The following is a 12743-nucleotide window of genomic DNA, read 5'->3' as shown; positions in this document are numbered from 1 at the left end:
GAGAGAGAAAAAAAAGATGCAAGGGCAGCAGCCTTTAGTGATATACCGACTCATTTTAATAAGCAATACAATCAAATTCATTTCAGCAATCAGCCTGCTGATATTGAGAAGGGAATTTCATGATTTCAGCTGGATACATTATTCACCATCAAACCTTGACAAACGGGGATAAAAAATACAAAGCCATTATTTCTCTGATAATAAATGACATGACGTTAAAACTAAATCTTGACTGTAATTTGCTTTGTCACCAGTTTTGTGCGAGGAGGCAGCATGTGTGTGGTAACATTGACACTTTTTTTTTTTTTTTTTTTAAAGAAACACGGACTGAAGCTATGAAGGAAACAAAGCCTTGGCACACAACAGCAATGTTTCACAACATCAGTAAGCACCTATATAATGCCGAAGACAGTTAAAAACAGTAATAATTGTACAACAGAAATAGGTTTCAAGTCATTTCCTTTGCCATTGTGCTCAGCCCCGCTATGTGTACTTATTACTTTCCTCATGTTTAGTTGTATAACAGCAGGGCTAATATAATAACATTTAAATACAAAGCAGACTTGAGTTACACAAACGACCTAAACCCTCCCTCAAAATGACACGTCTCCTCTTTGGTCAATACTGAATATGACTCACAGGATAAACACCGCTGACATGAGAATAAGAGAATATTTCCTTGAAATTACAACAATAAAAACTTGACTCTGTCCCCTCAAATGGGTGCACACGAGATTCAGACTACACCGACCGCATCAGTAACATCAGCCACCTTAACTAAACCGCTGCAGGCTGGATTAAATTTGCTCAACTCGGTATAGTTTAATCTCAACAGTCTGTGTGTGTTGTGTCATATTACTCATGGAGTGCTTAGTAAAAATTCAAGAGAGAGACATGAAAATACAAAACATTCATTTCCAATCTGTCCTAAAACAAATTTGCTGACATAAAGTGTTTGGATTTGATCTGATTGCAAAAAATAAAAATAAAAAAAAGCAAATTCATTCAAAGCCTTTTAGTAGAAAATACACTTCTCATCGAACACTGAATTTGACCCACTGTAGATACGTTGTTTTTAATATCTGAAAGTTCTTTTGATGTCGTTTCTTGTTTGGGGGGGAAATTTTTTGAATCTCCTAGTCGAAATCAACTTGGCTCAGAATTGCGCCATTTCACGGGCGCTGAAGTCAAGAGTCCCATCTGGCGGGGTTTAAGATGAATGGACGTGTTTGAGACTCCAAGTTTGGGGGGTAAGACAGTTTTTTGTTTTTTTTTTAAGTTGTACTGGTGTAAGTCAGGTTTAGGTTTAAGTTGGACGCAGATACCAAGGGAAAGTTTTTCAGGGCTGGACTGATGTAGGGCTCCTAATGTTCATGGTCATGTGTGTGCGCAGGTGTTGAACGAACCCATCTGGACTTCACAAAACCCTAGAAGAGAAGAGAATTGGCAATAAGTTACATCCGATACTGTATTACTGAATTCAAGTGTAAAACTTGGAATATGATTTGAAACTACCACACAGAGAAAGAGCTTTTATTTCTGTGTTTGCACATTAAGTTAATGATTTTTCTGTCTTACATTTTCTCTGCAGCATCTAATTTATGTCCATGTAGGTATAAAATGGCCTCTTAATGTCTCGACCCACCTGTGCTATACGCTGTCCATGTCTTCACTGCCGTTGCCTTCCTCCTTCAGAGCTTCTCCTTCGTTGGCAGCCTCCTCGACGTGGGCCAACATATCAGCCATCAGTGCCTCCTCGAGCCTTTTCCTCACACTGTACACCAGCTCCTCCTGTTTCCTACACGCAAACACAACAGGAAACTGTTACAGTTGGCAGTTACAGCTGCCTACAGCAGCCACTGAATCAGCACAGAGCAGATGGTGTGTTTTCACAAAGAGCGGGGTCATTTGTTACGGACTGTGGAAACTCTGAGCAGGCCCCACTCAGATTACAAAGATAAGAAAAAGTGGCAAAGGACAACTTCAAGTTCAATTCTAATTCAATATCACATGAATTGGTAAAACGTTTTAACAGATGAGGCATAATTCATGCTGCCTGAGCATTTATTTCCTGTATTTAAACATGCAGAAGTAGATCTGAGCCGATAAATTTTGCTCAAGAGCCAAAAGGAACAAATGTTCAAATGCGCTACAGGAGCTGCTTTTTGACTCTTCTGATTATTTTAGAAATTAAACAATCAGGATCCAACACTCTAAAAAAAAAAAAAAAAAAAAACTAAAACAAAAAACAGGTGATCGATATGTGGTAGTGTTTGGTGATCGCCCACCTGATGTCCTCATCAGTGACTATGAAGGCCTTGCATAGCGGCTGCGCGGTGTTGAGCCAGACTCCCGGGTTCTTCTCCACAGCAGCAGACAGCTGGCCAGTGATGGGAGCTGCGCTGGTGTGGAGGGCGCTCGCAATAGCCGACAGAAGAGTCTTGTCTGTGCAGCCTGGACCAACACCTGAGATACCAGCAGGGACATTTGAAGACACAAAAACACAGTAAGAACTGTTGCTCAGCTGTGGTGGCTTTACCTCCATGATAATAAAAACGTCACTTCATGATATAAATTGTTCACTTTGTCTGAAGAAACTATGTTAAACTTGTGTATATTACCTTGGAGGCCTTTTGGCAGTTCCATTGTTTTCACCAGCTCCTCTGCGATGTCATAAGCATTAAGACCACTGAGTTTTTTCTCCCAAAATAGCTGCAAAGAAATAAAAAGAAGAATATTAGCTGCAGACAGTTTTGATAGAAAGAAACCCAAATAAATTATAGGCAGAGGTTGTTCACCTGTCTGGGCTGATCCACGGCTTTCTGAGGATCTGTCTTCACTTTGTTGTTGGGATGGTTAGTAACCTTGGTGACGGGCTGCTTAAAGATGGACGCCGTCTGTCTGACTGGAAGTGATGTGTTCAAATCAGGTTTACCCTGAAAGACAAAAGTCACAGAGGGAGGATGAGGAGGAGGATAGTAGAAGAAAAAAGGATCAAAGACAGAAGCTGTTGATTACCATCACATTCAGAGGATCATAAAGCTTTTAGAGGCATATGTTAGTGCAAAATCAAGTCTGAAACAACAAAGAAACATATAAATATAGACTGAGTGTGAAGGCAGAATGATCATTTGAGAAGGCACCAATTTAACAAAGTTCAGTTTGATGAGAAAGCTCAAATCTTTCTTTATTGCTGTTTTTATCAGCACACTGCCACCTGCTGTACTGTATCTGTTTAATAACATCATCAACTATATATACAGTTATTCATTTAACTTTTCCCCCCCAGACTCATCTGAGACTTGAACTAGAATTGAATTATAACTATTTTCAAAACAGAACTACTTTAGAGTGTCTCCATCTCTGAGGTTTAGGTTTAAATAAGGAATCACTTGATCACTTTTCTGTCTTCTTATCCAATATTTGATTCCCAGTGACTGCATAATGAGAAGTTACATTTATGCTAAACATTTTAAAAGCACAATAACATCTTGGCACATGCGCTACACTTTTGAATAAATCGCTAAGGATGCGCAAATGTTTGCGTACCTACAGCATCCTCACAAAAAAACACAGACTGTGTCCAAACTGACTCCTTAGTTCACTTATTCCCTATTTAGACATAATAGACACTCAAAAGTGCACTACAGTGAGCAGTAAAATGGGATTTGTAACACTTGTGGATTGTCATTTCGTGTCACAATTTTTCGTTGTGGAGTTTTTAACTGGTTACAGTTGGGCACTCAAATAAAATGTGGACAGTAAATATAGTACATTATATAATAAACAGGGAGAGATTTTGGACACGGCCAGATTCACAATCAGTTGCGTTTCAGCAGCCAGCCATCATGAGCCCGAGTGTCTCACCTTATTCTGGTTGTTGTTATCGTAGCGCAGTCTCTGCCGGTTCTTGTTCAGCTTGCTCATGAGCATCTTCCCCGTGCGGAAATCAAAGGAGCTGAGGTCCATCTGGTTACCAAGGTAACGGGCCAGCTGAGGCTTGCTCCGAAACTTCTTCCCAGATGGACTATCGGGGAGGCAGAGAACACGAGAAACCGTTATACCAATATCACCTCTGACAAAAACAAAACAAAAAAGGTCATAACACAAGACGTCAAGACAGAAAACTGAACACTGACAAACACACACTAAACACACACTCAGCAGACAGAAACATTATCAACACAGACATGCAACAAGTCAACAGCAAACACAAGCAGAGCACATTCAAGTGGGCAATGACACTGAAATCACATTACTTTGTGAAATGGATGCAATCTTTGATGAACACTCGTCTATCTTGAACCTGATATCTATTTAAAGCTGAACACAGTTTAATAAAATGAGGATTAGATTTAAGTCTATATCAACATTTTCTATATGGTGTTTAACCTCTAAGGGTCAGTGATCACAATGTAAACATGGCAATAGTAACATCTGATCAAATGTTTCAGAATGGAAAACATTGTAACTCCACTTGTGGGAGCAAAAAATATCGATTAGCCTGAGCAATGATAAACAAAGGAACAACTGTGGGTGGATACGTGCTAGTAAGTCATGCAAATGTATCTTACATCACACACCACAGTGAACAACAGTAGGATTTTACAGTGAGCCTACCACAAACTATACAACCGACCCGCCTCCCCCCTCTCTTGCCTCTGTTCCTCATCTTGCTCTTCTGCTCTGCTAAATGAAAACAAATCTGGCGTTGTTGATTCACTTCAATGGGGAATTAAAGATTAATTAACTGAGATATGACACTGAGTTTTGTTGTTTTTTTTTTATTCACAACAGGCCTCGCCAGGCTGCGAGCTGCTACTCCCGGCCTGCACGGCGTGTGACTGGTTGGCCTTGTTGCCCCCTCCCCCTCCCCTTCCCATCCCAAACTTTTTTTTTACCGCCCCCCCACCCCCCCTCTCTCTCCTTATTCTACTCCTGTCTTGTTTCCGTGTAACTCGGTGTCTTGTGCACCTGTAAGTTTTTGCAAGCCCACATTCGTTTTAGTACCTAAAATAATAGACATCGCTTTTTCCAGCTGACAAACCCGACTTTCTGGTCACTTCTTCCATTTTCCAGCCCTTGGGGAGAGCAGTGCAATCCCACCTTTTCTTCTCCATTCCCACGCGAGTAGCCTATAAATCCACTAAAAATTACTGCGGTTAACCAGATTGGATTTTTTAAGGAGATGTGTCGCTTTTTTTGGACGACAGGTCTCTCGCTTCTTACGCTTTTGTTTCGAGCATATTACTACATGCGTCCTGTAATGGGATCTCCCTGCTAACAACACCTCGTCGTCTCTTTGTCGTCGCGCAGATCGCTCCGCCGCAGACTTCGGCCGCACCACTACCCGCCTGCCTCGCAGGGGCACGAGGGCTACATCCGCAAGGAAAACATAGGACAACGCGGATGCGTGAAGACACCGCGAGGCAGCCGGGACGAGACAGGAAATTAAGAGGATTCTGACTTCAGAATAAATCCACGATTTTCTCACATTAGGTGCGACTTCATTCAATGTTGTCAACCTGAGGACAAAATTAAGAATCCAGTCAAGCTCCGAAATTACATGTAGTACATCCAGTTTTCACACTTAAGTATATATTATATAATGAATAGTAAAAGCAAGTAATTATAAGCAAGCCAGCAAAATTATAACATTATTATATTTTAGAGGATATCCACTTATAACACTACAAGAAAGAGGTAGGAAAAGACCTATTTAAAATAATAACTATAAAACAATATGAAGTTGCATTTAAAAGCTATGTATGAAACATTACATATAATATTAAATATTATTTGTGCATTGTGCAAATGTATATACTGAGTCATACTGAGGTTGGAAAATATGGAATTGTTTTACTATATTCTTGTGTGTATTCTTCTTCTTCAGTACCCTCTAATATATTTTTTTTTATATCATTTTAGTTCGAACTCCAATTAATCTATTCCACATGAATTCACAGTGAAATTACATCTATAAAATACTCTTGTAGAGTCACCAATGAAACATCTTTTCAACTGACAAAATGATTTAAATTATGTAATTTGTATGTCACATTTTAAACTGACTATCTGAATAAATTGAAATTGATTAGAACTGAAACAATTGGTCAATTAATGGATTAGTTGAATGACAGACATTTAATCAACAATTTTGATGATTGATTAATTTTTCAAGGAAAATGTTTTATTCTGCAGATTAAATTATATTGAAAATAACTGTTAGTTGCAGCCCTAAAACCAACCAAACCAACAGAGACCTGAAAATACTACATTTTGTTGTATACAATTTTGTTTTCATTTTAATTTACAAAATAATTATCTCAAAACTTTTGGTTACTTAATGCTCATCCCAAGTTGTTTGATACCTGGGTCACACCAAGGAGATTTCCATGATCAAACACTGTAAAATGCTTCAAATTGTGCTATTAGCAGCATATCTATGTGTATACATGAAAAGGAAACATCGCTTACAAAGTATCTTTTTGTTGACTGTACATAAGGTTCCAACAGAGTTTGTTAAAAGTGCTTTAATGTATGCTGCTCTCTATACTTCTTCCAGTGTTCCACAGTCTTCCACAAAATTAGTTAAAATGAGTCACTGGTTTCACTGGGCGGGATTAAAGCTACATCATCATCTATCTGCCATTGTCACTGGGGTTGCTAAGAGGTTTTTAATGCCTCACATTGCTGCTGTTTCTCAGTACAATTCTAGTATTAATGTAGTATTTTTAATTATTTTATTCATGATTTTATTGTTTTATATTGACTAATGAGAAGTCTGTCTCTATTAATTGTTTTTATGTTTTTTGAAATTTTATGCTGCCTGTCTTGGCCACTTGAACACGCTTGCAAAAGAGATTTTTAATCTCAACGAGATTTTTCTGGTAAAATAAAAAAAACAAAAAAAAAACACTTTGAGTGTTAATTTTTGTTTTGAAATATATTACCGGAAGTGTTATTCTCTACTCTGTAAGCGTTTTTTTCCCCCCACCCGTATTCTGCGAAGACTCGCCCTCCTCTGCCTCTGATTGGCTCTGACTCTGATCTTCTCACCCTAACCCAACCATTTCATTCCTCATACCTAAATCTAACCAATCGAACCAAAGAAGGTGACGAGTACTAGCCAATCAGAGGCAGAGTAGGGCGGGTCTTCCCGGAATGCGGGTAGGAAAAGAAATAAGACATTCTGTATACATTGGCGCTGACGGCTAAGCAGCAAAGCAATGTTGACCTATGGGAAACATAAATTAGGCTACTGCTACAAATAGACCGCAAATAGTATTCACGAAGGTGCAATGACAGCAATCACGGACGCAACTGAATGACTAAATCTATCAAATGCAGCAAAACAGCGTCCTTTACGTGTAACTCTTTCATTAAAACCACATTTTTGAAAGTTTCGTGTCAGCTGCATGAAACTGGAGAGCCATTTCAGCACGACAATGCCCACCGTTGTCATTCAGACCTCGGAGCCGGCTTTTATGAATGAACAAAGTAGATCTTATCGATCAAACACAGACACCATTTTATAAGCATGTCATGCATTTATACAGGCTTTGTTTATGAAACCATAATGCAGGGGGGGGAAACATCATCTGCTCTGCAAGGTTAAAATCTATATCGAAATAATAGCACACTGTCGACGCAGTTACACCGACTCCATGCATGCATAATGTTCAACATTAGCTGTACATATCAAGATAACTCCACCATACTGCTGTGATGCTGAAAAACACGGACATCCTCGATAAAGACCCCAGCAGTGCTACTTGCAAATGCGAGACCACCGAGTGCATTTGCCTAATCGATGATAAACATACTTTTCCAAATATATTATCAAAACGACATATCGCGCATCAAACGGCACAATAACTATTAAAACCCTCGCTGGTCGTTTCATTAACCTTCACATGATGTACTTACTCGTTTTTATCCATCTTGAAGACACTATCTCGTTTCCTCCCTCTCTCGCTATGTTAAATCCCTTCTCCCCTCTCCTCTTTCAGTCCCCTCCCCCTTCCACTGGAGAAATGAAAGACATTATCCACGCAAATTTCGCTGTCTGGCTGATAAAAATGAGTATGATGTCTGGCCGAAACTGGCGTATTATGAGTGTGCAAAAGGTCCACAATGCACCTGTGAATATCTGTCACTAATCGTGCATTATTAATTATATTATCAGAGAGTTTACATATGCAGAGACTTCACTACAAAAGATTTCAAAGTGATTTTACAGTACAAATAGTCACAAACTGGTACAGGTCAGATTCAGTGCTGCAAACCTCGACTTTTGGAACTGTCCTATGGAAAAAGGAAATTAAAGATCCCCTCCAAACATGTTTAAAGAAGTGTGTATATATATATATATATATATATATATATATACACATACATACATACATACACACACACACACACACACATATATATATATATATATATATATATATATATATATATAAACTCTACTTTGAATAATAATTGGTCTGATATGGTTTTTCCACAAAAAAAAGTTCAATTATCTTTTTCAGTTCCTCAAAATAGCATCTCCTCCTTCTCCTTCATTAAAAATCCATAATCTGTGAGTATGCAAATATTTTTCATTTCCAAAGTTTAACTGCTGGACACAAGATGTCTCCTACTTCACTGTAAAGTCCATTCTCAGTGTTTATCTACTGGAGGCTTGTGTAAGTTGAATATTGGATCAGGATTGGCTCCAAACTATTTGTGATGTAACAAATCATGCTCGTAGGCCCGCCTCTTAAAATTGGATTTTCAATGACCGCAGAGAAACTTTCGACTTTCAGTAGATGAATGTGAAAAAAGCCTTTTAGAGTCAAACTCTGCACAGTGAAGCTTAAATATCCAACTGTAGGAACAAGAAGAGAAACATATATTTGAGTGAAGGGGGATTTTAATTACATTCAGTTCTTAAAAGATTTATTGCAAGCACAAATGCTAATGCAGCATTACAACAAAATACATTTAAAACCCTCTCACCAAGCAGTTTAAACAAAATATTTTAATGGTTGAAATTTTACAGAATAACTGGACACATTGGGTAAATTACAGATTTATTCACATTAAATAATAATGCATCAAACACAGCATTTGTACAGAGTGCATCCCGAAGTCCAAACTTCTAACAAGTCCTCGGCGACTGATTGTTGAGCCAAGGCATCATCCCACTTAACCTCGCGTTGTGTAAGCAATCCACCGGCACACACATCCCCAAGCTCTGGTCCTGTAGACAGACACACAGCCAGGTCATTAGCAAAATGTACATTAACACGTCTGAATGTGTGAAGAGCACATCCTTCCTGATTCAAGGCTAGATACCCGTTTGCCTCTTGAGAAACTCAAGTGTGTCACACAAGTGAAATAAGAGTTTCAGGGTAGTGATAATGGGATTGGTGAAGTGTTTGGATGAGGAGGAGGAGGGCTCCTAAGGATTATGACCACTAATAGGTGTTGGACATATCAATATAATATCAGTACTGAGATATCCAAATGGGGTTACAATTAGCTTGTAATATTTTATTATAATACTTATATTATACTTACACTCATAAAATCATTATTTACATTATCAAAATTTACATTATTGCTGATATACAGAGTCAAAAATCTAAAGACTGATCATTTCAAAGTAGTCTAGCTCAAATTGCTACACCACAAAAATACACTATACTTGAAATCTGTTGGGCCAGTTTTGCTAATTTTTCTTAACTTTATTTTGGCCATTATTGACTCTAAATCTGACTCCTTCACAAAGCTTTAGATTAGACAGATGCATGAAGCCTTTCTGCCTGCACAGCTGTCAGCTAAAACAAGAGCAGCTTGATCTGTGGCCTTCAGTCCCAACCTGCAGTAAACTGTGGTTAGTAAACACTGCAGGTGTTTTATAATAACAGGCATATCTAACCTCAGAATGGGGATCCCTGTCTTCATACACAATTAAGAGTTTCCAAAAATATACCAGGAGTAAGCAAGGTGAGAGGGAATTTAACCATGACTCAGAGTTATGGCTGCACCTGCCTGCATCTTATCAGGAGTACATGGGTGGGGCTAAAGCTAACGAGCAATCCAGCTGAACTCTGCAAAACAAAGTGTGTGAATAAAAAGCTCAGTAACACATGTGTTGGTTACAATAAAAAAAAAAAAAAACACTCACAATTCAGTTGCGTGAGACTTTACTCATCCTTGACGAACTTCCCTTTAATGTATGGCACGTAGTCTAGCACTAGTCGCCAGTCGGTGAAGTGAATGAGCGCCACGCCGCCCACTGTTCCCCAGGTGACCATATTTGGTACCCTGGATGGAAAAGAACAATGGTATTCATAAATGACTCAGCACTTTAATAATGCACCCATGTTTTAAAGTCCAACTGAGATGACATTTAGTTTTCCCTTTTTGCCATCAAAAAAATAATATCATGTTTTTTAAATTAAATTTATTGTTAATAGTTTTTTAATATTAAAATGTAATTTAAAAAAGGACTTTGTGGAAATATCAGATATGTCCTGTTAGCTCTCAGCAGCTGGAGGGACGTGTCACTTCCTGTGTTTGATGGTGACATCACTGCTTTATGCAAATGTAGCATTTTGATTGGGTGTATGGAAACATGTTCTCCATCTACATAGATGGAGAACTAATGGTAATGTGACAGATTCATGCAAAAATAGGGGAGCCATCATGAAACCAAGCAGGACTGCAACTAACGATTATTTGGATTATCGATTAATCTGTTGACTACTTTCTTGATTAATCGATCAGTCGTTTGGTCTTTAAAATGTCAGAAACCGGTGAACAATATCACTGGGCCCAAAGACAAAGGCGCAGCAGTCCACAACCCAAAGATACTCAGTTACTATCATAGAGGAGTAAAAAAAACAGGAAATATTTACATTTCAGAAGCTGCAATGAGGGAATTTTTGTATTTTTCTTAAAAATAGCAGGCAATTAGCTTTCTGTCAAGTGAATAATCAATTAATCAACTAATGGTTGCAGCTCTAAAACCAAGAAATATAAATTCCTGCCTTTTGGTTTCTGATTATTTCCCCAAAGGAGAATGCAGGACACATGATTTACAGAGCAGATATTTATGATGCAGCAGGGAAAAACAAACAAAAAAAAAAATGCTACTTAATATCAGTTAGTTGAATTTCAGGTCTTGTAGTCTTTGTGTGCACTTTCCAAAAGGTCACTTTATCATTTCTTACTAAAAACAAACACAGCTATCAGAAAGTTTTAGCAGTGATCACTGTAAGGCAAACCTTTCACTCTATATCTGAGGAGGAAGATATGTTATGTTTGTTATGATGTTAGCTGTCCCTCAGGTTAACACTAAACATGGAGAAGCAGCTTTTAGTTACCAAGCTGCCGACTGCTGGAATCAGCTTCCTGAAAGACCAGCTCCATCTGTAGAAACATTTAAATCCTGACTTAAAACTCACCTGTTCCCCAAAGACTGAACATTAACTTTGACCTCAACAGTCACTTTAAGTGCTTTTATTTCTAGACGTGTTTTATGTGTGTACAATTGTGTTTTAATTTATATCATGCTTTTACATGTGACTACATAGTTTTACGTTTTTAATTCATTTTAATTTAATGGTTTTAACAGTTTTACAGTTGTTTTTTCTTCTTTTTTTTCTTGTTCAGCACTTTGAATTGTCCTGGTATGACATCTGCTATACAAAGGAGAATGCAGGACAGAGATTTACAGAGCAAGTATTTCTGCTGTAGCAGAAAAAAAAAATCATGCTACTTAATTTTAGTTGGACTTTTTTGGACAAATCAAACAAGTTAATTAAACAAACTAGTCAACTGTCAGAAAACGTCATTTGACTTGTAGTCTCTTTCACTGTGTGTGCACTTTCCAAGGTCACTTAAAAGTTACTTAAAACAAACAGCTGTCTGGAATGTACTGATAATTGATACTGATTATCAAATGCTAATTATTTTGTAATTTGATCGTGTTTTTGTCTGTTTGTTGCATTATTAAGATGTTTATCAGACAAATAAGGTCAAATATTTCACGAGTAAATGGTGAATAAAAAAAAGGAATATGAGCATTTCAACATTACTTAAATATTGAAGGCTTTGAAATGTCAATATTATAAACTCATTTTGGTATCTAGCAACTACATCTTCAACTACATCTTCAACGCATCTGACATAAAATTATAAATACCACTGACAAATATCACAATTTTCACTGAATTTCATCACTGTCACGTCCTCCACTAGCTGTTTATTGGGAGATTAAACAAGCATGCTAAGCTAAAGTAGCTAACAAACGGGTCACAGAGAAGGACACCATCATTTAAAATACGACACAAGCGGCTAAAAAAATCACTTCCAGTCTCACATTCAACCTCTGTTATTGACTGAACTTACCATGTCCTTACAATACCTATGTACTTGGCACCGACGATCTTATTTAGTATATTCTTGATCATCCTGACCTTTTATGAGTTGTAGTTCTTTACTCCATATGATGGCTGCCTAAGGACCCTGGGCTGCCCCTTCTTATGCCGGTTAAAAAAAACCAACACCACTGGCACTGGCTGCCTGCACGACATGCGTGCAACGGCTCAGGGTCGTTTCAGGCCACCATTTCAGAGGTCCTTGGCTACAACACAGCACAGAGCCGTCTTTAAAGGACATGTATGCTCTAAAATGCTCGTCTCTGGCAATCACTGCACGTAATCAATAGTACTAGCTTGTATCAT

At 38.1% G+C, this 12743-nt stretch overlaps 2 protein-coding genes across 5 annotated transcripts; both read right to left on the bottom strand.

The window, feature by feature from the left end:
* Positions 1-33: 33 nt before the first annotated feature.
* Positions 34-8005, bottom strand: mbd3b (methyl-CpG binding domain protein 3b). Of its 4 annotated transcripts, none has more exons than XM_044360671.1 (8): positions 7930-7958; positions 4621-4689; positions 3868-4027; positions 2799-2936; positions 2622-2712; positions 2289-2466; positions 1646-1798; positions 34-1427 (listed from the first exon to the last, which is right to left on the bottom strand). In XM_044360671.1, the coding sequence occupies exons 1-7, from the start codon at positions 7941-7943 to the stop codon at positions 1651-1653; spliced, it is 798 nt and encodes a 265-aa protein (XP_044216606.1). In that variant the 5' UTR covers positions 7944-7958; the 3' UTR covers positions 34-1427; positions 1646-1650. The 4 variants fall into 4 exon arrangements, with proteins under 4 accessions (XP_044216606.1, XP_044216607.1, XP_044216608.1 ...); XM_044360672.1 differs by having other exon boundaries at positions 4660-4689; XM_044360673.1 differs by lacking the exon at positions 4621-4689 and having other exon boundaries at positions 7930-8005.
* Positions 8006-9010: 1005 nt separating this feature from the next.
* LOC122988612 (cytochrome b-c1 complex subunit 10-like) lies at positions 9011-12540 on the bottom strand. Its single transcript, XM_044361057.1, has 3 exons — positions 12409-12540; positions 10181-10320; positions 9011-9250 (listed from the first exon to the last, which is right to left on the bottom strand). The coding sequence occupies exons 1-2, from the start codon at positions 12468-12470 to the stop codon at positions 10200-10202; spliced, it is 183 nt and encodes a 60-aa protein (XP_044216992.1). The 5' UTR covers positions 12471-12540; the 3' UTR covers positions 9011-9250; positions 10181-10199.
* Positions 12541-12743: the final 203 nt, after the last annotated feature.

This window comes from Thunnus albacares, chromosome 9, assembly GCF_914725855.1.
Source record: "Thunnus albacares chromosome 9, fThuAlb1.1, whole genome shotgun sequence".
In the NCBI taxonomy this organism is placed as follows: domain Eukaryota; kingdom Metazoa; phylum Chordata; class Actinopteri; order Scombriformes; family Scombridae; genus Thunnus; species Thunnus albacares.
The sequence above is the reverse complement of the archived record's forward strand: the minus strand, read 5'-3'. Positions and strand labels throughout refer to the sequence as shown.

Excerpts from the sequence above, each read along its gene's own strand:
- LOC122988612 (XM_044361057.1), bottom strand. The coding sequence starts at position 12,470 with ATGATCAAGAATATACTAAATAAGATCGTCGGTGCCAAGTACATAGGT. Across the intron at positions 10,321-12,408 it reads ATAGGTATTGTAAGGACATG|GGTACCAAATATGGTCACCT; the intron begins GTAAGTTCAGTC and ends TTTTCCATCCAG.
- mbd3b (XM_044360670.1), bottom strand. The coding sequence starts at position 5,120 with ATGGAGAAGAAAAGGTGGGATTGCACTGCTCTCCCCAAGGGCTGGAAA. Across the intron at positions 2,713-2,798 it reads CCGTGGATCAGCCCAGACAG|CTATTTTGGGAGAAAAAACT; the intron begins GTGAACAACCTC and ends ATTTCTTTGCAG. Across the intron at positions 1,799-2,288 it reads GTCACTGATGAGGACATCAG|GAAACAGGAGGAGCTGGTGT; the intron begins GTGGGCGATCAC and ends GTTTGCGTGTAG.